The sequence below is a fragment of the Parus major genome, chromosome 2 (genome assembly GCF_001522545.3).
Source record: "Parus major isolate Abel chromosome 2, Parus_major1.1, whole genome shotgun sequence".
Classification (NCBI taxonomy): domain Eukaryota; kingdom Metazoa; phylum Chordata; class Aves; order Passeriformes; family Paridae; genus Parus; species Parus major.
This window is the reverse complement of record NC_031769.1, coordinates 60,888,970-60,915,019: the sequence shown is the minus strand read 5'-3', so window position 1 is coordinate 60,915,019 and position 26,050 is coordinate 60,888,970. Positions and strand designations below refer to the sequence as shown.

General features: G+C 36.4%; 1 protein-coding gene across 2 annotated transcripts in view; it reads left to right on the top strand.

The window, feature by feature from the left end:
- The first annotated feature begins 441 nt into the window (after positions 1-441).
- The window catches only part of RANBP9 (RAN binding protein 9), a 29,516-nt gene continuing 3,907 nt past the window's right edge, over positions 442-26,050 (top strand). Inside the window, exons 1-10 of one of the 2 annotated variants that reach the window (XM_033512035.1) lie at positions 442-547; positions 11,215-11,267; positions 12,821-12,988; positions 16,063-16,085; positions 18,029-18,213; positions 19,006-19,118; positions 20,421-20,529; positions 21,935-22,125; positions 23,816-23,963; positions 25,667-25,740. In XM_033512035.1, the coding sequence (XP_033367926.1) occupies positions 11,219-11,267; positions 12,821-12,988; positions 16,063-16,085; positions 18,029-18,213; positions 19,006-19,118; positions 20,421-20,529; positions 21,935-22,125; positions 23,816-23,963; positions 25,667-25,740 (1,060 nt within the window). In that variant the 5' untranslated portion in view covers positions 442-547; positions 11,215-11,218. Of the gene's footprint in view, positions 548-11,214; positions 11,268-12,820; positions 12,989-16,062; positions 16,086-18,028; positions 18,214-19,005; positions 19,119-20,420; positions 20,530-21,934; positions 22,126-23,815; positions 23,964-25,666; positions 25,789-26,050 lie in introns of those variants that run through there. The other variant, XM_033512036.1, reaches the window with a different exon arrangement.

Sequence of the window (26,050 nt, the reverse complement as noted above, 5' to 3'; positions counted from 1 at the left end):
TTTTACTAACCTGTAGATTCAGAAGTACTAAGCGTTAGATGAAACTCTTTTACATCATGTTTCAGTCTATAAAAATGAGTAAGCCCTGTGCATTTGAGAAATCATACAGTTCTTTCAAACACTGGTAGCCTTTTGTCAATGGTGTTACTTAGATTGGTGAAACTTTTTCCTAGTTTCCCTTCAAATAATTTTAGGTCCTTTTTGGATTACTATATCCAGGACTTCTTTTAGCATTCTTAGTTGCAATACAGGTGCTTACAATGCAAATGTATTGTTGAAACAAAATACTTCAGCATAAAAACCAGGTTGATTAGAATATTGTATGTTGTTTGCTCATTGCATAAGCCTTTTGAGTAGTTGGTATGCATACCTTTGAGTCACCTGCAATTAACTAAAATGCCTTTTTTGTGTGTTTTGAATGCTCTTGTTTTTCAGGTCATGGAAAAACTCCAAAAGATGCTGCTTCTGTTCGAGCTACACATCCTATACCTGCAGCTTGTGGAATATACTATTTCGAAGTTAAAATTGTCAGTAAGGGAAGAGATGGGTAAGCAGAGTGCATTCTTAATTAATTATTTCTTGAAATACTGCCTCATATCATGTTTCAGTCAGCAGATCTCTTTGGTACCAAAACTTAGTTTCATATTTTACCGCTTTATAGATCTTGATTCTTTATTCTTGAGAAGTTGCACTCTTATATTTGGTTTTTTTAAGAGAGTTCATTGTCTACAAATCAGTGTACACAATCAATACCAAAATATCATCTCATTTTTTCTTGACAGAAAAGTTAGGGTTTGAACGACTGGTTTGATCCTGCTGTTACCTTTAAAGATGTTGGGTTTTGGCTATATGGATTTAAAGATTTCTGTGTAATTTTTAGGGTGTGTAGCAGACAAATTTATTTCCTCAGTGTGATCTTTTCACGGAGGTCATACCAGTTTTGAAACAGAAAGTTATTCTTAAGGCTACTTGTTGATGAACAGTAATAACACTAAAGGGGAGTATTCTGAACAAGTGCCCAGGAATTTGTCACCTCATGGAAAGAACAAGAATTGATGAATAAGAAGCTGCTGCTTCCCATAATCCATCTGAATTATGAATCTGTTGAAGCACAAGTGATACATGCTTTTAAGTCTGCTGAGGCAGATAGAATCTCACCTGGGAAAGTCTTGAAGTGCTAATGAAATCTTTGCTGGAGCACTTTAATTCCTTTTCATCTTTCACTGCTTTTGGTAGAGGATGTGTGTTAATTCTGATACACTGTAGGACTGCTTTCTAATATGCTGTAGTACATTCTGTGGTTCTGCTTCAAGGTTCTAGTCAGGACTGGCTGACCTGTTCTAGGTACTGTACAAGCACGTTGCAGGTGCTTATGCCCTGTTGTGAAAATAAATCTTGAGAGAAAAGAGCTATGGATGAAATTCAGTACCTTTGTCTTTTCTTTCTTTTGCTGCAGTTTGTTTCTTTCATTTGCTCAGAGTCCTGTAAGCCATCTGTAAGTCAGAAACAGTATTCAGACTTCTTTGTTTTCCTTATAGTATTGCATAGTGATATTTTGAAGGAATAGCCTCTCAACAGCACTGCAGCTTTGTAGAGGTGTTTATGAGTTTGTTGTTATTTATGTTCTCAAAAGTTAGTGCTGGGAGAGTTCTTTGCTATCAAAAAGTTACATCCATAGCTACTTTTGTTACACTTAGTGAAGACCGAATTATATTTAAATTGAGGGTGTAGAAATTAGTTTTTCAAGTAACATTCTGCTACCGATTTTAGGAGCACCTTTATTTTTTGGGGGGGTGTGTGTAGGCTTATTGCTTATTTGGTTTTGGGTTTTTTTTATTTTAGGAAGTTTTTTTTTTTAATTATCCTGCTGCTGTGGTTTAAGGAGAGGTTCTCACCGTAACTTTGCTAGTGGTGTGTCTTTTCTTGAAATAGGTTTCTACCTACTTAGTTTGGAAGGTAGCTTTTTTGAATTGGTGGATTTCAGAAAGTGTGGGCATTATGTGGGTTTGTCATTTTATATAGCTCCTCTAACACTTCACCTTAGATACTTTGTGTTGGATTTTAGTACTTTCAAGCTCAGACTCAGCTGGCCACTCAAGGCAATGCTGCAAAAGTAGGAAAACATGACTAAGTAAAGTTTTTCAAGGTTTGGTATTTAAATGGTTACTTGAGATTTTGTACATGGCTAGGACTTGCAAAGTTGCCTGCTGAGACTGCATAGAAAATGGGGGGTACTTTTTTCAGTTAATACTGCCTCATCCTTGCTTCAGCCTTGTGGCCTTCATTTAATGTCACTTTATGAAACATGAGCTCCATAATGAGCTGAGATGTTCATTTTTTCATTGCATAAGATAGTATGGTAGCTGGGAAATACTGTATACACACAGCTAAAGCCCAATGTAGCTTAGCTGATAAAAGCCAGGAGTCAACATGTGGGCACCTCACTGGATGTTAAATGTGTATCTCAGGTCCAGGAGGTGTTTTGATGAGATGCAGGATGAATCTCTTACAGTTCAGTGTTAACCTTGCATTCAAACTAATAAATTTTTCTGTAATAAGTAAACTGGGAATTTAATGTAGAGAAATAGGGCTATAGATACCAGTTTGTGTCTGTTTGGATTTATTGGTTCTTTTTCACTGCCTGTTGTGTTTTACCCGGCTTGCTCCAGGTACATTTTTACCATTTTTTTTTTTCTTTTTGTCATCTGGTAATTGGAAGAGAGTTCAGGAGGACCATGTCTGTAGACCAGCCTGTAACTAATAGTGTCAATTATAAAATGCTTTAGTTGCAAAATTATGTGTTCTCAAGGTCTAAGCCTAGCTGTGGAAGCAGTAGAACTGTGTTTTATAGTACTGTTTAAAGGTAATCATAGACTATCCAAGGCAACTTAGAGATCTATCTGTGAGCTGAAGTACAGCTTGCAACTTTCATAAATGTCAATGGATACTTTAGTGGTGTTTGTTTGGAGTTCCCTTAGGTAGTAGCCTTTACTACTTCTATTTAATTTTTTTAAAAACTGAGCTTAAAGTATTTAGACCATGTACTATATTATAGGAGTATGTCTAACAGCACTCTTGCTTCTGTGCTCTATGTAGCATGACTTGCCTGAATTAATCAAAAGACCTTTACTAAAAATCTGCTGTAGGAGATAAATTTTTCATGCTACTGTAGCACTTGAAGGTGCTGCTCCTGGAATGTGATCTTGCATATCTGAAAGTAGCAGGGCAAAAATTATTCCACTCTGAAGAAGCACAGCTCTTTTTTGTTTAGGGTGTGAATATAGCATGGCTTCTTCTGGCTGTCTGTGTTTGAGCACAGCATTGGTTTTGTCACTCTAATGACCTAGGTCATTAAATTCTTTAACTTATCTAGGTGGGTAACTGGCTTGAGTAGAAATTTGGAAGTGTGTAATGTGTTAATTTCGCAGAAGTTCAACTTTGGGAGCATTATGAACACACTGAAGGAAGTGTGATAAAAGCAGGTTTACTAGTAAGGAAGAACTGTACTTGGAAATCGGTGTTGCAGAGCAGATGAAGAGTGAAGTTGCTTTTTGATACCTCCGTGTGGTATGATAGGGTCAGTAACTGATGGTACTGGATGAGAAAAAGGGAAGTGAGAATTAAGTTCAGTAAAAGTAGTAAGGTTGAAATGTCATTCAAACAGAATCTGTCTTGGTATTTGTAAAGTGTTTGACACAAGGAGTCCTAATGTGCTCTTGCAGTACAGATACATGAAATAATTATCCTAGATATTTTTGAATTCTTGCTGAAAGTTCTAACCAACTGTCATATTGCTTTGTAAATATTTCCTGCTGTTCTTTATTTCTTCAGTTTTCTTTCTTAGTTTCATGTTGTCTTTTGTAGCCTAAGGGTCTGTATTTTTATATATATATTCTCCTTTTATACTCTCTTTCGCTTTGCTTTGTTTGGCTCATGTGGAATGTTGTGGATGGTTATGTGAGTGATTAGAGACAGTAACAGTAGAAGGGTAATGGGTATGTAGGGAACAGTACCAAGGTGATGATTAGAAAGCATGGTAGGAAGGGGATTATTAACTAACAGTAAGTTATGTCTACATCTCTGTTGAAATGCCCAGTTATAACTTAAAATAAGTAAAAAATACAGCCAGAGAAGAAGCAATCTCTGAACACTCATTGAGTTCATATCCCTTTTCCCAGTTTGTGACTGTGTCAGCTTCATGGTAAACCTGATTGGCTAACTCATTTTCCGAAAGTTGACCTCCAGAGTGAGTTAGTTTTAATTCAGTTTTGTTCCTCGGTGTGGCTGTTTGTATTATTTTATGGGTAGCTGTGACAGCAAAGAGAGTAAAACTAGGAGCAGAAAGCAGAATCTGGAACAAAGGGACTGGAAATGCTACTTTTGGTCACAGTACTAGCTTATATTCATTAATTTTAGTTTAAATACAGCTTTTTGGCTTTTTAAATCTTTCACCAGGAGAGACCTGTTTCTTTCCCAGGAAAAATGAGCTTCTGGGAAGAATATCTTTATCCTCAGTGTCTTGAATTTCTGTCCATTCTTATCCACTGATTTTTAAATACAATTAAGAAGAATGGGTAAATGATAGTAATGCCATGTACTTCTAGAGAGTCATCAGTGCTTTTAGAACAGCTGAGGAAGATGTATGCTTAAAATGCAAAATCACAGATTCACAGAAGGTTTGGGTTGGAAGGGACCTTAAAGATCGTCCAGTTCCAGCCCCACCACCAAGGGCAGGGCCACCTTCCACTTGACCAGACTGCCCAACACTCCATCCAACCTGGCTTGGAACATTTCAGATTTTTTTTTAAAGGAGAATGAAAGCAAGGATTGGATGTGGCAAGCCATATAGAAGGATCAATGAAAACTAAGTTTAGAAAGGCTGAATTCTTTTAGCAGATTGCACTGAGCTTACACTTGTCTGACCAGGATTGTTTAGTCTGTGGTGTGGTGGTGCTGATGCAGATCTTCATGGCCAGGCTTTGTAGCACATGTGTAAGTTCTGCTAAATGTTGTGCACTAAAATAAAATGTTAGTAGAGCAGTTCATGCAAGTAATCAGTATGTTTTTGGTAAAGCGAAAAGAAAAAGGCTTTAGATGCTTGTTACACTATGGCTGGTTTTTAACACTGGGTATACAACAGTCATCTGTTGTTTTGGCAGTATCTTGTGTAGTATGTGTTGTGTATGTGAAGAAGTAGGTGGTGAAATAAAAAAGGAAAAACTATCCAAAACAAAAATACCATGAGAATTAAGTTAGAGTTTTCATGACACCTATGCCTGTGGTAGAGCCTGAACTGTTTTAGAGTGTTTGAATCATGTTTGTGAAATACAAATGCTTTGTTGTCTTCTAGAGGATGTATGTGTAGCTCTTCAAACACAAACTATACTTTTTTATTACAATTTGTGTTGCAGTAAGTTGGCTTTTTCTTTAGCATCCAGTATACCCATGTCCTTGTTCAACAGAAACCTAAACCAATAAACAAAATATATACCATTGTCAGTTGCTGGTTGATTTGTATTTGTTTTGTACCTTACTGATGCAGTCTGAAAATTTTATGCAGTCCTAAGACCTATTTTTATAGTTTTAATATGTCTTCAGCAGCTATTTGTTACAAGAACAAGCATTTGTTAAAACAACATGCAAAACCTTGCTTAGTCTCTATTTACACATAAGTAGGCCTTGCAGCATTATTAGCAGAGTGCTTGTGTATAGAGTAGAATCTGATAAGGTCTGAAGTATCCTTCTTTCATTAGTGTCTTCATTTGAATTGTACAGCTGCAAGAAGAGATCAGGTCCTGAATCAGCAAGTGTGTCTTTTCTTAAACAGTAGTAGTAGTTAATTTTTTGCCTGAGTGTATGAGACCAGACATTGACAGAAATGAACATTACCTAAATGTGTAATAAGATTGTTTGAGGTTTGTGTTTAACTAGTCAGAAATACTGGAACTGTGACAAAAGTTTTGTTGTTGTATGCTAGAAATTAAAAATAGTATATTTAATTTATTGATCTTAGCTTCTTGAAAAATCTTTTACTTCTTTCTTCTGTTCATTCACATAAATATAGTGTATAGATGATAACTTTACTGTAGCTCATATTTACATTATATTATTTTCATTGTACCTATTCTCTTCTGACAGAATGGCTCCCAAAAAGGCTCTAGTGTTTGGGGACAAGTGTCACAAGATGAAAGGGTGAAGCCTCAAAGTGGGATGGATGTCAGTAAATGGGATCCTTCTAGGAGAGCAATCACAAGCAGAATGTTACATGAGTAACAGTTTAGAGCACTATGCAAAATGACTGCTTGATTTATTTTTGGTTTTTCCTCTCTATGCAGAACTGCATTAATCTGAAACCTGGGTTTAACATGTTCAAAATACTGTTTCCTTGGAAATACTCCATAAAATTAAACTTGAAAGACTTGAAATGAAAGACTCAAACTGTGTATGGCATATTTTGAAACATTTAAATAGATTAACATCTCATTTCTTATTGTGATTGTGCAGACAATAAGGATCTTGAATTGGCACATACAAAATTTTAATGCAGAGTACCGATATTAAAGATAAATGTAGGTACCTTTTTCATGTGCCTTGCTTCTGGCCTCATAGTGTCAGCAAAGGCAGTGTAGAAAACTATAGGGGAAAGTTATTCAAACTTTCTATGTCATTGCAGATTAGTTGTGAGGGCCCTGTGGAAGTTCATTAAATCTTTAAATTCCTACAGATGATGCAGTTTTTTCCTCTTTGTCCCCTTTCCAAGATACAAACATAATGATAAAACAAACTATGCCTGTTATAGAGCTTACATTTTTTTCTAGTTGCTTCTACTTTTCTTTATAATCAATGCATTCAAAACATTCAGGTGTTTTCAGTTGCCTTATTTATGACTGTAAACATCTGTTAGTGCTTTGTCTCAGGTTCCCTACAGATATTATGGTAACTTAGGTTTTAACACTGTATGATTGAAGTTGCTTCCTTTAAATGTACAGTATATAGGGAGTAAGGTACCACGTTGATTACTTACTTTCTGCAACACCAAAACAGTTGTTTTTTGAAGCATCATGTAGCAGTTCCCCAGGTTATAATGTGTTCAGTAGCATATATAGGCACAGTGGAAGTCACAATTAATTTAACTCTGCAGATAACAGGTGAAATTTCTGTAGTCGGGAGGCTTTTACATACTACTATGTAAATATCTGCTAAATTATTTTAGTTGTCCTTATAAATACAGTATGGAATTTTTGGTGAGTTTTTTTTGAGAAGTGATTATTTAGTATTTGAATTTGTCTTCAGGCTTTCTGAGGTATCTGTGGTTTGGTATAGTTTTTGAGATTCCTCTTTATGGAGTGAGGAGGCTAGGATATAATTAATCTGAATTCTGATTTTTATCAACTTTCATAATGAAAGATCTTCCATATGCCTTCCAACACAGTGGCTACAAGATCAAATGGAACAGTTATAAATAAAAATCAGAGTTGTTTCTTTCTGTTTTTTTTTTTTTTTTTTTAATTTCCCAATCTTTTAGCATCTGTAGTTCTGTACCATCTCTTACTGTTGTTTTTTCCTTCTATTTGGCTCTGGCTGTTTTTATTTCTCACAATTAGTCTATTTGGCTCTGGCTGTTTTTATTTTTCACAATTAGTCTATTCAGGAATCCAAGTAGAAACTTCAGGCTCCAGCAAAAATGTAAATTTAGCTCTTTGACTAGAAAGATACTTGAGGAGAAAATAGTTATTGTGAGTTTTCTGCTTCTTAATCATTTCTCTGCAGAGAAGCCTAGGCTTTCCAGTATGTGTTATAGGAAAAAAGTAGTATCTTATTGCCTTTTTTCTTTGCTTTGCGGTAATAAAACTGAATCTTCAGTGGATTTTAAATTCTGTAGTTTTGTGATGTTCCTAAACTTTCTATATGACTTGTGAAATGAAAACTAGCAAATGTGCTGAGACACTAAAATGGTAACCTATATCTTTACTGAACCGGACTGGAACAAGAATGAATACAATTCAAAGTGAAAAAGCAAAACTTTGTAAAATAAATTTGCTTTCTTGGTCCGTAATACCAATTTGGCTGCACTTTAAATTGTGTTCCAGCTATAGTCTCTTATTTCAGTCTCTCATGGGTTGATTTCATGTCTTCCAGTGAGTGGCTGTTCGTTATTTTATGAGCTCCTGTAAGAGCTGAGCATGTTAATGAGGTGATGAGTGGGACTGAAAATTTGTGCCATTTGCCTGGGTAAATGAGCCTCCCACTGCAGAGCCAGGGATGTGGCTGGGTAGGGAGCTGAGGTGGAGGGACAGTCCTCAGGTAGTGAGGGAGGTAGCATCAAAACCACACTGTTGTTCACCCTCTCTGATCTCTCAAGCCACACTGTGTCAGGTCCACTTTTGGAAGGTGCTACAGGATGGACTGAGGGTGCTGCTTCGTGGTGCTGACACCTCCGCTTCCCAAGGACAGCTCTTACGGCCTGACATAGCTACAGACAGGAAGAACAGGTCCACTTTGGTCTCCTAGACCAAACCCATTAATGTGACAGGACAGCAGGAAGTGTGTTATGAACTGACTTAGAACATTCTGGGCCTGCACTGCACGTGGGCTGCTTGTTGTGCTACCCATCATTTTTGTTGTAGGCTAAGGGAGGAAAACTTAAATATGTAGCTCTGCCACTGCTCTTCTCCTGATCCTGACGTGCATGAAAGGTAAACTCCAGGCAGCAAAGAGGAGGAGAGTTTATGTACTTCCTCCTACTGAAGTGAGTCTTTTTGCAGACCCTGACTTCTGACCTAAACAAAGGTTAAATGTCTTAAAAAAACAAACAAAAAAGTTTATTTGAGTCTGTTAAGGTTACAGGTGTGAGGAAAAGGTAAGAAAGTTACATGTAGTGGTTTGGCATAAATACAATTTCTATTAATAAATTTTAGGGCATTTAAAGCCTGTCTGTCATGGTACTGTTTTCCTCCTCAATTTATAGTGTACTAATCTAGTTGAACATGGGATTACCTATCTATCAACTATAAAAAAACAATAAATTAGCTTAGCTGATGAACCTTTAATTTTGCTCGCTTCAAACCATAAGTTTTAGACATTCCTTTTGCCTTGTGAAAGATGTCTATAGTAAATTTATTAATTATTTGGAATGTTTTTATCTAACTTCAGTTTTTATTAATCGCAAGGCTCCTTCACGAAATGGTGTTAACATTTCAAGTAGTTGTAAGTGAATCCTGGGGAAAAATACATATTGTTGATGATCCATCTTCTTTCTGAGGTGGTGTTAGTGCCTAGTGCTTTACAGTCACTACGATCAAGTAAAGATTCTTTGTTCCCAGCTGTATTCAATACAGTTTGTCAGGGTTTATAGCTGTTACTGAGGAGGCTTGGAAGTTAGGGTATCTGAGGAAGAAAACAGTGGTGATATCAAAATGTTGCCTAGACAATGATCTTCTTTGTAATATTTTACATTTTTGTGTAACTTCAGTCTTGTTACTATAAAAATACTGAAACAAAACTTTGATCACATTTTTAATATGACTTGCATTCAAAGGCTTTCTGCAGTCAGTAGAGTTCAAGTAATCTAATTTAAAAGTAAACATATTTTCTTTAATGAACAAGAGATTTTCAGTCTTTACATGAGTATCCTTCATGTGTCAGACCCCAGACTACGCTAATAACAACTCTGCCTTTATTATTTAAGACAAAATCAAGGGATTTCCACTTGTTGCTTTCATTTATAATTGTTTTGTTGAATCTGCTGCTGCAGTGTTGCCTCAGTAATGTATTCAGCAGTGCAGCAGACTAATCTTTTTTTCGTTGCCCTTTGCTTCAGCTCTCCAGTATTTTTAATTATAATATCTGCTATGTATGGTTCTGAGGATCCATTTCATGCTGGTATGTTTGAGGGAGAGGAAGCTGGTATTATTGTACATTAGAAATTATCAGAGGAGGGCTTTGCAAGTATCAAACATAGAATCAGGTAAGATAACTGTTGGAAGTAATCCATAGAAAAAGCAGAAACTGCCGTACACAATCAGCCATATCACTTCTGAGATGTCCTGCTCAGTTTCATTCTGTGTCAAAAGCATTTTAAATAGCAGATTAAACTGCAAGGTTAATTCCAATTGGAATAGTTGCTTTAAAATTTCATTTTATGAGATGTGGATACAAAGGTTTGTTGACTTGAACTGCTTTTAGACTGCCACAGGTGAATATTTTATTTTCATACGCTTTATTATTTCATAGCAAATTCTTGTTAACTGATGTGAACTAGTGTCAAAATACTTTGAATAATTTGATAGGAAATATAAGTTTAGATGATTTTTGGATACTTGCTTTAGATGTTGGAGGGGGGGGTTGCTTTATTTTTGGGCAAGGTAAAATGGTGAAAGCCTAGCTTTTTTCTTTTTGTATTCCAGTTGTTTTTGTATTCCTATCGTTTTGGTAATGGCATTAGTTTTGCTTAAGAAACAAGCAAAATTGATTTTTCTAACTTATATTAGTGTTGTTTAGGGGTGAGGAAATTCTTCATTTCAGCTTTCCAGTATTTGCTGTTAAATTGTTAACAATTATACTGGACACTGACTTTATTAAAACAACCTTTTTGTACAGCTGGCTTTTGGACTTCATTTCAGATTACTGGTTAGTATAGTACAAATATTTTGCCCTCTTGAGTATGCCATCAGATTGCAAACAGCTAAGTACCATTGCTGGTAAATTTCTCAAGTTAACATTCTGCTCTACAATCCAGGACTTGAAAGTTTCAGTGTGATCTTTTCATAAGTGCTGTGCAAGGGTGCCTTTTGCTGCTAAAGTAATGCAGTGTTGCATGTATTTTATAAAATTACTCATTCCAGTTTTTCTGCAAAACATCATTGGGTATGTTGAAGATGATAGAATTGTATTTGTATGGCTGTACCCCTACTTTCAGAATAAGATGTGACTTTTGTCTTTCTTTGTTCATGCTTTAAACATCTTAGCTAGTACCATTGTTCTTCTCTGTCAACAACCCAGGATGCTAAAAAGTTGTCCTTACCTCCTACATAGACAGGATCTGTCCATATTAAACCATATATGCTGGGAATCCCTCATTCTTATGCCACTGTTAAATGACTTCTCAGTAGCTTAATTGGTAGATGATTAGTCATAGTGTTTCTTGGCAACATTCCACATACGTATGTATTTTTGTAAGAGACAGATGCATTTCTTTTTTTCTTTCATTTTTAGTTACATGGGAATTGGGCTTTCTGCACAGGGTGTGAACATGAACAGACTACCAGGTATGTTTCAGTTTCTTTAATTATTTTTTAAAGTATGCTTCACCTTTGGTAAGCAGTGGAATGTAGTGTGTCACCTCTGTGTTGTATTTGTTACTGGACTTAGGTAACACAGCTGAAAAGTTTAACTTTTACTGTACATTTGCTCCTGTACTACTTCTGTCAGCTCTTACTGTTATTTATTACATTATGAAGGTACTTTTTAGCAAACACATACATTTTCAAATTTTTATTGTGTTTCCTGATAAAAATGAAGCTATAGGTTTCCATGCTCTGTACGCTGGATTTCTAGCAGTAAAGATGAGCTACTATGATAACAACTTTCTGACAAACATGGAGGGAGCTCTCCTCCTGTCACTTTCTGTACCTTTACCTTTCCAGGCTTCATAGTAAAAGTATGTAGCCTAGTTTTAAGTTTTGACTGTTCCGTTGACCTGCATGGTCAGGGACACTGTAGTTAATTGCCTGTAATATCTGTGAATAGTACTTAGGAAAGTTTTGTGCGTGTATACATAAAAGACTGAGCTTTTAACAGATACTTAAAAATATCCACCCAGAGCAAACCAACTGACTTCCTTGAAATTATCAAAATATAAACCATGTTGAATTGACCTTTGAGTTATCTGCATTTTCTTACTTTTGAGTTTTAACTTCCTTACCGAAATGCTGTGGTAGAGATTCATATGATGACTGCAAGTCCCCGCTACACTGTGAGCCCACCTAAGGCTGATGAATTATTAGTGGGTGGCATTAAGTTTGAGTATGATTTAGGAATTGCTGAGAGTGTAGATCGGTATTTATAAAAGAGCACAGACCAAAATGGCTTGCTGTGAATTTCATTGAGTAGTGTAACAGTATGAAGCTTCTTAAAGATTCTACAGCTTCTTCACCTGCAAAATCAGCACCATATTTGCATGCATAATGATTTGCTCTAGGCTGTGATTTTCACCTGTATTGCTAATTCTTTTCCTTTTATTTACAATTTATTTTTATTTTCAGGGGCAGCATAGCTAGTTACACTTCAGTCTGGAGATGGTTATTATGCAGAGGCTGCTTGCTGCTGAATAGTCATTGAGAATAATCAGGACTAGAAATATGTTTCCCCAGAGATGCCTGTTTGGTTTTTAGCCAGGAAGAATCTGATTATGACATATGGTAGCAATAGTTTTGCAAAATGAAAGGGAGAACAGGAGAATCTTCACTGCTTTACTGGGACGTGTCAGATCTGTATATAGCTTTTTGAATTTCAGCATTGTAGCTGATGATATTTTTGGTGTTGGTAATATTGTATGTTTGCGTAAAGAGAAGAATGTGTTATCTGAATTTGTATTCCCTGTTATATACTAAAAATGCAATTACTTATTCAGCCACTGTGATAAAGGAAGTTGTCATTTTAAAGATTATACAGCTTTCCTAGATAGGAAAGACAAGAAAGCAGAAAGGTGAGCATAGTAATTAACTGTATTAACCTGGCTAGAATATACCAACTTAGCACAGTCTTTAATTTATTTAATAATAAAGAAAATTAATAAATTCCAAATGCTTTTGTTCTCTAGGTTGGGATAAACATTCATATGGTTACCATGGAGATGATGGACATTCATTCTGTTCCTCTGGAACAGGACAACCTTACGGCCCAACGTTTACTACGGGCGATGTCATTGGTTGTTGTGTCAACCTTATCAACAACACCTGCTTCTACACCAAGAATGGACACAGCCTGGGTATGGAAAAATGCTGCCTTTCATGACAGCATTATGTCCCTAAGTCTGTTGTGAATAGGAAACCCTCTTCACTTCAGGAGCAAAGAGTTTGAATACTTTTGATAGTTTGATAGTCTACAAAGTAATTAAAGAACTGGGAAAAATAATTTCTTCTGTGCTATTTGCACTAACATTCCTTGTGAATTTGGGAGGATTCATCTTTTAGCATCTCGTTCCACAGGATCTATGTTAATGAACTCCATTACTAAATCCACAAATAGTGTTTGATGGTCATAAGAGAACTGAAGATAAGGAGAATGGATATAGCTAAAATTCCTTGCTAAAATTTCCTTGCTGTTGTAGGGGAAATACCCAGCCTTCACTAAAACCGTACATTGGATGCATGTTATTTTGAGCATATGTTGGAGAACAGTGTCTTTTGGATTCCCAGTCTGGAGTCATTCATAGTTGGGCTAAAGCCATAAATTATAAAAGTTGAGCTAAAATTAAGTCCATTAAACTCATACAGTAAATTGTAGTATTATGCAACACTGCAAGACAGTTTTTGAATTTGAAGATGTTAGGAGTGGGTGGAGTTAAAAATTTTTATAGAATATCTGTTTCAGTTACTTAATGTAATTTAATGAGCAAAGAGAGAGAGTGTAAAGAAAGAAGAAAAAAAATTACTTCCTGCAGTAAGGAAGGAGTTGGGGCTTGGGAAGAGATCTTAGAATTGTTCTGAGGGGAGCAGGACCTTTGAAGGGATAAAGCTCAAAGAAGAATAAGGTTTCTGTGATGGGTGGAAATGCGATAAGGAAAGGAGAGGGTACCATGAAATGAAGTAAGATATTATTGAGATAGGTGTTCTTGAAGTTGCTGTTCTGTTTTCTTACAGTGGCAAACACAAAGTAGGTTTGGAAAAAGGGGGAAGGATGTGGTTTAAATTCTTTTCCTAGCCTCCCTGAACGAGACTGACAGTTTGTTTGCTCAGGCCTTGAGCAAACACATCTGACTTGGGAGTTTTCCTGCTTCTACTCACAACAGGGCTTAGGAGTCTCCTGAGGTCAATTCCATGTAATTACTTCTGTGATTCTAGTCTGTCATGATTTAATGTTCCTTCTAAAAAGAATGAGTCTGTATACCTTGAGACCTAGGGCAGTGGGACACTTGAACCATGGCACTGTGTAGTTGTTTCTTCTGGCATCCTGTTGCAGGATAGGTCCAGGTGGAAGATAACAGGCTTGTGTTTGCCCTAATCTTTAACTGGGTTAAAGCTGAGAAAAGCAGTCTTACCTTATGCACTTTTTGAAACGTTCACAATGGGCCTGCAAAGAAGTTGGATCATTTGATCTGCTAAAGAGACAGGAGTGTTCTTACTACCCTTATGGTCCTATGAAAGCATGAGCAAGCTAGGAAGGCAAGAGCAGAACCCTCCTTTTCAGTGGAAAACTTTAAGCATACTGGATTAGGCCAACTGAAACAACAGTGCAAAAGATTAAAATCTGTTTTTAGAGGAGACCAGAATGCATAGGTGAGGGGAGGCTAATAAAATGTCATCCGTCACATACTGAGTCTGACAAACACTTTATGGATTTCAGAAGGAAAGCTGACAGCTGTTCTGCTGTCATGGGCTTTGCTAGCTTTAGCTTCTGACAGAAGAAAGTTGATTCTGTGTTGAGTGGAAAAAGAAATCAGAAATTTTGTCTGTCTCACTAAGTTGTTTGTTGCAGCTGCTAGTTGTCCAGAATTCCTGTATGTCCGTGATTTGGAGGACATTGATATTTCTTCTTTGGGCCCACATATATGCTCTAGAATATTGAAAATCTCTGGCTCAGCCTGGGATTTGATGGTGCAGAAAGGGCTAAGCAATTCTCATGCAAGTGTGAAATCTTGGGTTGGAAAAAGGCCAAAACCAACCCCCCCACCCCCACCAAGACCCCCATCACCTACATATCACTTAGTCATTTATTTCTCATGCCTACAGCCTCCATTTTGGAAAAGAGCAAATTGGGTGTCAAAACTACCAATTAGAAAAAGTAGTGTAGCTTAGAAAAAGTTAGAGCGAGAGCAGGGAATAAATGAAACGATAGCTTTGAGATATGATGGGGGGAAACAAAAGGAACAGATTCACTCAGTATGTCATCCTTCTGTCTCAAGAGATGTGGGTAAAGAATCCAGATGCTCTTGAGGTTTGAAATCCTGGTGAAGAACAGAGATTGGAAGCAGGGATGGAATTTAGGACAAAAGGTTAAAAGCTTTGTTTTCATCTTAAATTTGAAAAGATGATGGTGCAAAATAAATTGAAGTTTGAAAGGATAAGTGGATTTGAATAATTCTGCATTTAAAAAAAATGCTTGCAACAATAAAGGAAATTCTGAAATACTGTTACTGTTTGGCTGTCAGAAGATTACTGATGGGGTTTTTTAACTGAAAGCTTCCCGCCCCCCAAAGTTGCCTGAAGTTCCTGAAGTGTATAGAGGTCATATTTTTCTCTAATCCTGAGACAGCAAAATCACTCCATTGGTTTTCCGGGTAGATGGATGCTTGTAATTATGTAACAAGATATTAAGCTGTTCTGTTGGAAAACCAAAGCATGCTGGTGTGGATTAGAGTGAAACATTTGCAGGCTGGTCTGGAGTATTATAGACATGTGTTGCTTGTGTAAAGATCCTGAGTATTTATGAAGAAAAGTAGTAGCAAACAAGAAAAGACACTATTAAATCTTGATGTTGCAGCATTGTGACATGCAAGTGAAAAAGTGTTTTCAGATAGCCTTACCTTCTCTAAATTTAGTATATAGCTAGAACTTTCAGACTTTCTAATCTGCATATCTGGATGATTTGCTAAATCTTACGACCTATTATGAAAAAATTAAGGGCAACTTAAGTATTTTTGAATGATGATTACTTTTTGCCAAATACCGCTATTTATCATTTAAAAACATGAATTGTGCCTAAGCATCATGGATTTCACCATACTTAACTTATTTCTGAGATGGTTTGGGTGAGATTTCTGAGCAGATAATGACACATTTAAGAAAATGACGCTAGAATCCAGATACATGGAAATTAATCTTAATTTCCTCTTTATTACAGGCATCGCTTTCACAGATTTACCGGTAAGACACAAGTGCATTTTCAAACTATTTTCAAATACTTTCCTTTGTGTCATAAATAGGTGTTTCATATCAGACTAGCATTACCTTATGGTTGTTGGAATTACAATGGCAATCTTTGTAACCTATTTAATATTAGATATTTCTCATCAGGATTTCAGTGGTGATTTTTTAACTGAAGGAGGAAGTGTTTTGGTTTTACCCTGATCCTTACAAGAGGTTTTCCTTTTCAATTTTTTTTTTAGCAGAAAATAATACATGCAAATAGTTATTACATACTTTGGCACATTCAAGCCTTACATACAAAGAGCTGTATTAAACACCAACATGGTGGATGGCTGCTCGAGATATTGTCTTTGTAACTCATTCTTGATGCCTGATTTTCACAATCTTTGCTTCATAGAATCAAATGCATCAAATTATTTTTTTTCAAGCTGCACATCTCTGAAGTCTTGTAGCTTTTGAGTCAATAAATTGTGCTTTCCTTAAAACTGGCATCTGTTCCCTATACTACTGATACAGGCATGATACTGCACTTTGGTTTTCTTCTCATCCACTTAATTTTTGATTTAATCTGTTTAAGGTGCAGTGAGTGATGAATGTCCATCTGGCCAGCTACTCCCTTTGTGTGGCCTTAAGAGCAAGGACAGATATTAAGGAAAAATGAAGTCAGTAACCCAAGGAGCCTCTTAGTCCTACCACATGGTTGAGTGTTTTATGTAGGAAACCACTGCCTCTGTTCTGGATCTTCAGGATGCTAGCAGGACTCCTTGCTAGCACATGGTGCCAGCTCAGGAAAACTGACACTATAATCTAAAGTATGAAGCTGAACCCCTTCTTAGAATCAACAGTTTCCATCTTGTTAAAAGATTTGAGACTTATGGTTTGTTGATTATTTTAGACTAGGTAACAGTATGAGCATGTTTATTTAAAACAGCAAATGGTGTATTTGTGAAAATAGAGGCAAGCTTGGTTTGGGCGTGGTGTGAGCAACCAGAGTGATTTCATTTCACTGGGTGCTCTGGGCTCCAGAGTTCCTACTGACCTGCATGTTGATAACTTCTTACTGATAGTTTTAATTTATTTAGTGTAATAGTTTTGTAGATAAACATTCCATTATACCATACCACTGTTGTCTGCAGTGTAATTATGATGTATTTATTAAATAAACTTTAAAAAAATGTTTAAACTACCTCCCCCCACCACACACACAGGAGACCCCAGCAACAAAACCCCATTCACACAATTGATTGCCTTGCCATTGCTGAGATGCTCATTGAATTTAAGAAAATTACCTTTATCCCAACAGGCAGATTTTAACTTTCTCATATTTGTTGTATTTTAAATTTGCATGGAGACCTAATCTCTAAGCAGAAAATAAAACTGTGACAACAATAAATGCTGTATTTTCCTAGATACAAGTCCAGGAATTCACAAAAACATCAATGCATTGTTACAGTTCTTGTTAGACACTAAAATTGGATTTTGAGGCTATTGAATTTTCTGTCCTGTCAGTTCTTACCACTAAAATTCAACTATGTTTTAAGTATTTCACCCTAGAAGAAAAATGGCCCACTTTGTAAGTTTAATTTCTGTTCTTTTTTTAAAAGAAAAAAAACCAGGTCTTTAAAAATCAACAAAAAATGTTACTTAATATTTTGTGAAATTGAACCCAAAAGTTGTAGCATTTAGCACAGCTTAAAAAGTGTATTTTCTGACCAGAATGTCAGTAAGATTTTCTTCTTCCAGACTAAAAAAAGTCATGAGCACTGGGAATAAAATTAGTCAGTCATTGTACTGCTGTATTGGCAGCAGCTGCTTTTACTGCTGGAGCACACTACAGGAAGCAGTGAGAATATTACTAGAGATGGAAAAAAAACCCAAAACCCCACAATAGTGGGGATTTTAGAACAAGTATCAAAAACTAACTAAAATATTTCTTGCAGCCAAACTTGTACCCTACAGTAGGGCTTCAAACACCAGGAGAGGTTGTGGATGCTAATTTTGGACAACACCCATTTGTATTTGATATTGAAGACTACATGCGAGAGTGGAGAACCAAAATTCAAGCACAGATTGACAGATTCCCAATAGGAGATCGGGAAGGAGAGTGGCAAACAATGATTCAGAAGTAAGGCCTGTAATATTATTAATTTTTTAAAAAGTTGTTAGTTGCCTGATTTCAGAGATCCTTAAAACATTCTATCTATTGCCTTGTGCAAGAATAGATACTATTAAAAAATACTATAAGTAATTTTGTTAGCAGGTTTCATAAGTGTAAAAGGAAACACAAACAGATTTTGTGGCAAAATTGTCTGTGTCATTAATAATTTGGACTTCATAATACTGAGTGTAAGACTTCTGTTCTGATTTGACCTATCTAATATGGATTGGGGAGACTGTAGGAAAGTTGCTGTGGTTGTAATGGGCAGTTTCAATACTCTGGGCTCTAGAAATTTCCCTTTTCATTCTCAGCCCTTGGCATGCCAGGTTAAGTTGTGTCTCATTAGTGTTTCTTGGAAAAATAGTTGTGACTTTGTATTTTTTATTTTTTCAATTAAAAACTTAATGAGCAGCAATTTCACTTCTGTGTGTGTAATGAGAAAAAAATCCCAGCTTAGTAAGCAGTTACTATTTGGACTGACCCTGCTTTTGAGTGATGAATAATTGTGTTTAAAATTGATCATAAAAAAGTTAGGCATTTATTATTTTTAAAAATTCTTTTTATGTACAGTGTTTCAGAGAATATACTGATTTTTAACTGAATTACTTTTGTCTGACTTGTGCAGAAATCTCTGCATTTCAAGTAGAATTTTTCAATTCAGTTAGCTTATCTTAGCAAAGGGTTTTTCCATTCAGGAGGACTTGGTTTCTTACCTATATTTAATGAGTATTTCTGAGTTTTGTTTTTGTTTATTTTTAGAATGGTATCATCTTACTTAGTTCACCATGGATACTGTGCAACAGCAGAGGCATTCGCCAGATCAACAGACCAGACTGTGCTAGAAGAATTAGCTTCCATTAAGAACAGACAAAGTAAGGCTGGAAAGCACGTTGCATCCCTTTTTCCTCCCTTAAACAGATATTACATAAAGCTTTCTCTTAAGCAGCATTGTAGAATTTGCTTGCAGCACTACTCCATAGCACAGTTCCTTGCTGTCACCTAATGTTACACATGTATGAGCAGCTGGGTATGAAAAATATGCGCAGTAATACTTTGTAACTTGTTTGATGTAGCAGAATGTGGTAAATTATCTGTTGTCTTTTCTCTTGAATGGAAAGTTGTGATATGTCTGAAACAAGTGTGTGTAATGTCTCTGAGTGTTTGTGAGAGCTAATGGTATAAAACTTAGTCTTGACAAACGTTTATATTTTTATCTTAACTGTGAAAAGGGAATGAGTTTAGAGAATGTTTTATAAGTTAAACGAAACTTGAGTTTTCCTGCTTACAGATGTGAGGGGGAAGAGGACAAGGACAACTAACAGCAGTTCAGTTCTAACTTGTCATGCCAGTGCTGTTTGGCAGCCTGATGGAACAGTGCCTATCCCTTCCATTTAAATCCCTGCTCTATGACCATCGGCATTTGTGTTCCTGTATGACACACCACATGGGGAAACTGCTCTGGTTGTAAAACAACACATTTGTTGGGCTATTTTTCATTTGGATCAGTTTCTCTGTTGGTTGAGAGAGCTGGGAGGCTGTTGGCAACTTGAGCCAAGTTACAGCCACAGAACAACTAAAGCAGGGACTGTTGTGAAATATTTTATTCAACTGTAATTTGATTTGAAGTAGGTGAAAGAGACTAGATTTTTGTTTTTCACAGTCAAAATTGAACCTGTAGGAGTGGGATGCAATTTGGATGTTCTTGAGTGACAGTAGTTTGGTATGTGCTTATTTATAAAGTTGTGAAAATGAGAAATAAATCACAGAAGAGTGTCTGCAGTCTTATTCTAGTTCTAAATTCACAATCTGACTTCAAAGCAATTGGATGCTGGCAATAAATAAAAATACTGAGTTCTCATTTAGATACATGTAGGTGGAGTGCAGTTCTTAAATTTTCCTGTTGAACATTTTAAGGAAGCATGATCTTTCCTTATGCTAATTTTTTCTAAAAGGAAAAAAAAATCTTGTTGATTGATGGTTGCAGTGTCTTTTAATCATTAATGTACGTGTATTAATCCATAAGCTGTCCATTTAACTGATGTTGGTTTTGCTGAACAGAAATTCAGAAATTGGTTTTGGCAGGATGAATGGAGAACCCATTGAAACAACATAACAGCTGTATCCAAGTTTACTAGAAAAAAATCCTAATCTCTTATTTGTTTTTTGGTGAACAGGAATTCAGAAATTGGTTTTAGCAGGAAGAATGGGAGAAGCCATTGAAACAACACAACAGTTGTATCCAAGTTTACTAGAAAGAAATCCTAATCTCTTATTTGCATTAAAGTGAGTCTTCAAATTATACAGATGTGTGTTTATAGATGGCACAGTACCTTCTGAGACAAGACAATTACTCATTTAAAGCTTTCACAGAAATTTATACAAAGTTAAGCAGCGCTTTTTTAGAAAATGTGTATATTTCACTTTTTTATGCTCTTCTTATTTGCTACATGTTTAACTAGGTTTTGTCATCGAGGTCCTGGTTTGCAGCATAATTCACATCTCCCTGTAGACTTGTTCTTTAGAACTAAGTTCTGTAGTTTTTTTAAAATGAATTTTAGTCCATTTGGATGTCAAGTAAAACTTAAAATGGAAACTGATATAGTAGCACGTTCAAGAAGGTTAAAAATCACAATGACATAAGTTAGTCTGTTCCTCCAAAGGGGTGACTGACTTTAAAGACCAGTTTAAATGAGCTGTTTCATTCTATGCCACTTTACTAGAAACCTCTGGCTAAAACTGTGGAAATTCCATAATCCCAAAGAGTTCTCTTGGCTTCCCAGGCACACAATAGTCACCTTCATTCTGGCATTTTTACTTGCCAGCTGCGCTGTTCTCCAGAATTTTGTATCACATTGCAGTGTTTGAATGTGGAAAAAATGTGTTATCTCCTCTAAGAACAAAGCACTTTAATTTTATGTTCAGTTAAGTAACTGGGAATGTGTTTGAAGTCTGTCATGCTCAAGTGCTGAACAGAATTCACGTGATAGTACTCCACACTTATCACAGAATTCACAAAATGCGAACATTTTGATGAAAGACTTCACTCAATAGCGTCAATTGTGTGTTATCTTTTTCTCAATCTGTCTTTCTAAATTTTGCCTGTTCTGTTGAGGCTATTGAAGCATAAAGCAGGAGTTCTGAGCTTCCTTAAAGTCCATAGTAAAACCTCCTTATCTAAAATGAAATTGACAAAGAGCAACAGCCTCTAAAGAGAAGGTTTGTATGGGAGTTTGATTTTCAAACTGTTTTCTAGTGCAGGTGTTTAATGTTAAAAGTTACCCTTTAATGCTTAATGTTCCAGACAGTCAAACTCTGTTCTCATTTACTTTGAGAGAAATGACAGACATGACAACATAATGACATATCCTTCTCAAGAAATAACCTTGCCCCTGCCAATAAAAGAAAACAGTTAGAACAAGAAAATATAGTTTAAATCTAAACTTTGAGGACTTAGTGACAAAGGCTGTCCTCCAAGGATAATATTCCTGTTCTGCTCCCTCACAAATTTGTAATTGTGTATTTTTGGTGGAATGCTCCAGAGCTTATTGATGATTGGGTTACTGATAATCCAGCATTTTGTTGAGTCAGACTTGTTCTATATTTAATGCTAAAATGAAATCATTGCTGTCGTTGGTAATTTGAAATGTGTAAATGGTTTTATTAGCTTAACTTTTTGCCTTTTGTTTAGGGTGCGCCAGTTCATAGAGATGGTGAATGGTACAGACAGTGAAGTGCGGTGTTTGGGAGGCCACAGTCCAAAATCTCAAGACAGTTATCCTGTTAGCCCACGGTCATTCAGTAGTCCTAGCATGAGTCCCAGCCATGGAATGAATATTCATAATTTGGCAACAGGCAAAGGGAGCAGCACACACTTCACTGGTAAGTTCACATGGAGGGTAGATCACACAGATTTGGACATATCACACCACATGGATTTTTATCTTTTTTTTTTTTAACTTAAGATTTCATGCTGAATTCTGTGTGTAACAGTAAAATTTTAATGATAAAAATACATGATTTCCAGTCACTGAGAAAACCAGAAGTTTCATCGCATGATTTTTGCATGTGCTCTTGGCTTTTCTTCTTGCAAAGGAGGTTTCCACGTATTTCTAAGAAGTGCTTCCCTCTGGAAGATAGGAAGTTGTGACATAAATTTCTGTTGTCCTTTTGATGATAATTTATGGCTTGGGCAAGGTGGTTTAAATCCAGTAAGTGGTGTATGTGATCCATTTCCTTTGGTGTTGATGGAGAAGTCAGAATAGCTGTGGTTGAGCAGGAAACACCAGAAGCTGGGTGGTATGGTTGAGTAAAAGATGTGCTGCTGGCAGCCACGTTTCAGTCTGCACAGCTGAAACATTTCTTAGAGCATGTAAGTAATGGGAAATCTTCAGTGGGAAGCTGTGAATGTTCAGTGTGGAGATCCCCCTGCCTTCTAAAGCACCCCTGCTGAGAGGAAGCCAAGCATGTTCAAATGGTACCTGAACGGGCATCCTTGAAGATTGACTCTTAAGGCAGCAGGGACCATCAGCTTTCACTTCTTTTTCATTTCCAGATCCAAACTGGAGCTGACTGGGGGCACTTTATTTTTTTTTTTTTTTTTTTCTCTCTGGGTTAGAGTGGAAAGCCATTGTAGCCTGGCCATCAGAGTAAGGGCAGCAGCTTTGCTTTTTTTCCCTCTGCATCAAGAGAGTGCCATCATGTGTGTCAGTGCAGAGCCAGTCAAACTTTCTGGTCGTTCTTCAGGTGGTTATTGGGATGGATTGTGGAAAGTATCTGTAACTTTTGTAATTTTGAAAATAGAGGCAGGTTGATGAATGTATAATTAGAATTTATGTTTGGGACTTTGTAAATGGCAGCAGCTGTTTTCTTTATAATAAGCCCTTCCTGTGACCTGTTTCTATTTTAGAGCATACTAGGGAGCTCTTGGTTTGATGGAACTGGCAATTACATGTTTGCCTCAAATGGTAGTTTTCCTGTTATATTTTAGAAGGGTCAGAAGAGATTTTAGCTAGGCATCATAATTTCACAGCATGATGTAATTTTATTTAGCAAAGCACAATATTAACAATTAAAATAATTACATGGTAATGGAGGGAGGTTGGGTGTAAGTATAGCAACATGCAAAGTATTCAGCACTGAATTCTACTGCACATTTATCAAAAGAATTATGTGATCGGGAATTAATAATATTTGTTTCTATTCATAATGATTATAGTGGCCTAGAAAAGATTTTCTAAAAAACTCTTCCACATTAATACAGTTTTCTGTTTTACCAGTATATTAATACAATATTAAAATCTTTTTAAAAGATTTAAAATTTTCCAATTTAAAATCTGAAAAAATCTTTTTGTGTCTGTGTTGGTACTTGTTAAATAATGCTTAACTTCTGCACTCTAGAAACCTTAAAGGTTCAAATACCTGAAACGTGGAGGTGTGTCATACTTGAGTTTGTGTGGCAAATTTAGCATACTTGTTCCTGGTCAGTAAATGCTACACTTATTTATTCTTTTTCTACAAGCTTACCTGTAAGTACCACTTCATGACTACAGTTACTAAAACTTTCTTGCAGGGTTTGAAAGTAGTTGCAGTAATGGAGTAATATCAAATAAAGCGCATCAGTCTTACTGTCACAGTAAACACACGACCACCAGCTTGAATGTACCAGAGCTCAACAACATAAATGTATCCAGATCACAGCAGGTTAACAGCTATTCCAGGTAAATAAACTTCAGATGCTTCTAAATCACATTAAGGTTTTTCTTCTCTGTGTTTGCATGGCAGGAAAAGTTTCCAGTGGGATTTGATATATTTTTTTTTCCCCAAGTACAGTTGAAACATGGTGTAAGGAGCCAACAGCTTATGATGTCTGGTTGTTTTGGCAGTTCAAGATCAATAGACCTTTTTCTCTTGTTGGGTTAAAGAAATGCAGTGAACAAAAATAAATTACCTTGCCTATAGCTATGGTCAATTTTGAAGTTGCATAATGAAGGTTAATTAGCTCTTTGGCACTCGGGATTTTAATTGAAGCCGCTGACACTGATTTAAGTGTGTTGCACACAGGTAATGAAAAGTTCTCCAGATACTCTCCATTTGTGGCACTATCTGCAAAGTAAGCACAGTTGAGATTCATATGAAGTGTGAATTCCCTTTTACTGTATACACCAGGATTGTTTGCCTACCTCCACTCACTGTCACGAGTGCAAACGCTTTCAGTTGAGAGAATGAAAATAAATCTGTTAACCAGGGTTAATACTGTTATTCATAACCGGTACATATTAAGCTCTGGTTTGTATGGATGCAGCAGAACCTAATTTGATGTGAAATGCAATAGCGCTCAGCTGCGTTGCCCAAAATGGATTCCCAAACCTACCACACAAGGATGTGATGATTTGGTGGTGGTAACCAAATGTATTTTAGTTGAATAGTGATAATGGGTAAAAAGGTAAGAGTAACAATTTACTTTCTAACTTTCCACAATTTCTGTCTGCATCAGCAGTTGCCTCTGCCAAAAGGCCTGGCAGCGTCCAGGCAACTTGGAGATTTTTCACGGGGGAAGACAGTTCCTTGGCTGTGTTCTTCCCCAGTCAGAGAAGCCTTTTGGTTTCCTTCCCCAAAGGAAGCTGAGTATTTTTTGGTTGCTTAGAAGCAAGATATTAAACTTCCAAATTGAACCTATTTGGTCTTGACAGAGGGTTTAGGTTGCTGTTCTCTATGATGGAATAGAACAGGCCAGGATGCAACTGTCAGCAAAGCTCAGTCCCCAAAGCCACACTGGCATTTTCTAAAAGCACTTCTGTGAGCTGCTGGAAGCAATGGAGTTGAATGGTGAGGAGATGAATGCTCTGCATTTGCCACTGAATGTCTCTTCAGTGTTCTGCTTTACTCAACATTTGCTTTGGGGCTTTCTTTTTTTGTTTTTCCTCTGTCATTCCACAGAGTAAATAAGAGGAAAACACGTTTTTTCAAAATAATTAGTTACCTGAGTATGGTATTTTCAAAGTAGGATGTATATTGACTTAACTATATTTTTTATGTATAAATATTAACTATATTAAAAAGTGGGAGTAGTATATTTTCTCAATGCATTTTCTTCAGCTATGTGTACATACAGTTAAATAAATAAGGTAAGAACTTTTTGGTGTGTATTTAGAAAGTGTTATAGTCCTGAGTAATGGAGGACATGTTTAACTTTTCAGCATCTGGAAATAGTATTTTACTGAAAACTAATGTTGAGACAGCCTTAAAACTTCACACGGTGCTCTGGTATCACCAGCTGCTATCGAAGAAACTGTGGTCTAGCTTGGTAATATTTAACAGCAGCTTTTCAGTAGCTAAGATGAAGAAGTTCTGTGATGAAGCTGTAAAAACAACCTAAGTATTTAAATATGAGTAAAACTGATATTTATTACTCTCTTTTCAGCAATGATGTAGACATGGAAACAGATCACTACTCCAATGGGGTTGCTGAGACTTCATCCAATGGCTTCCTAAATGGTAGTTCTAAACATGATCACGAAATGGAAGAATGTGACACAGAAATGGGTCTGCAGTGATATTTCTTACATTTTTATTAAGTGATGGCAACAAGGTTATGTTTTTACTTGCAATGCTTCCCAACTTGAAAATTAGGGTTACTAGCTCAAATCTGAATTTGTTTGTTTTGCTATTAGTAGATGTAAATTTTAAAACCACTGATTTAGGCAGTCCAGTATCAGTGTGAGAACAGGGGAAATGGGTAACTCATGGCTACTGAAACTAGCATTCATTTCTAAGGAAGTACCTTTGAGAAGAAGCACCTGGTTGT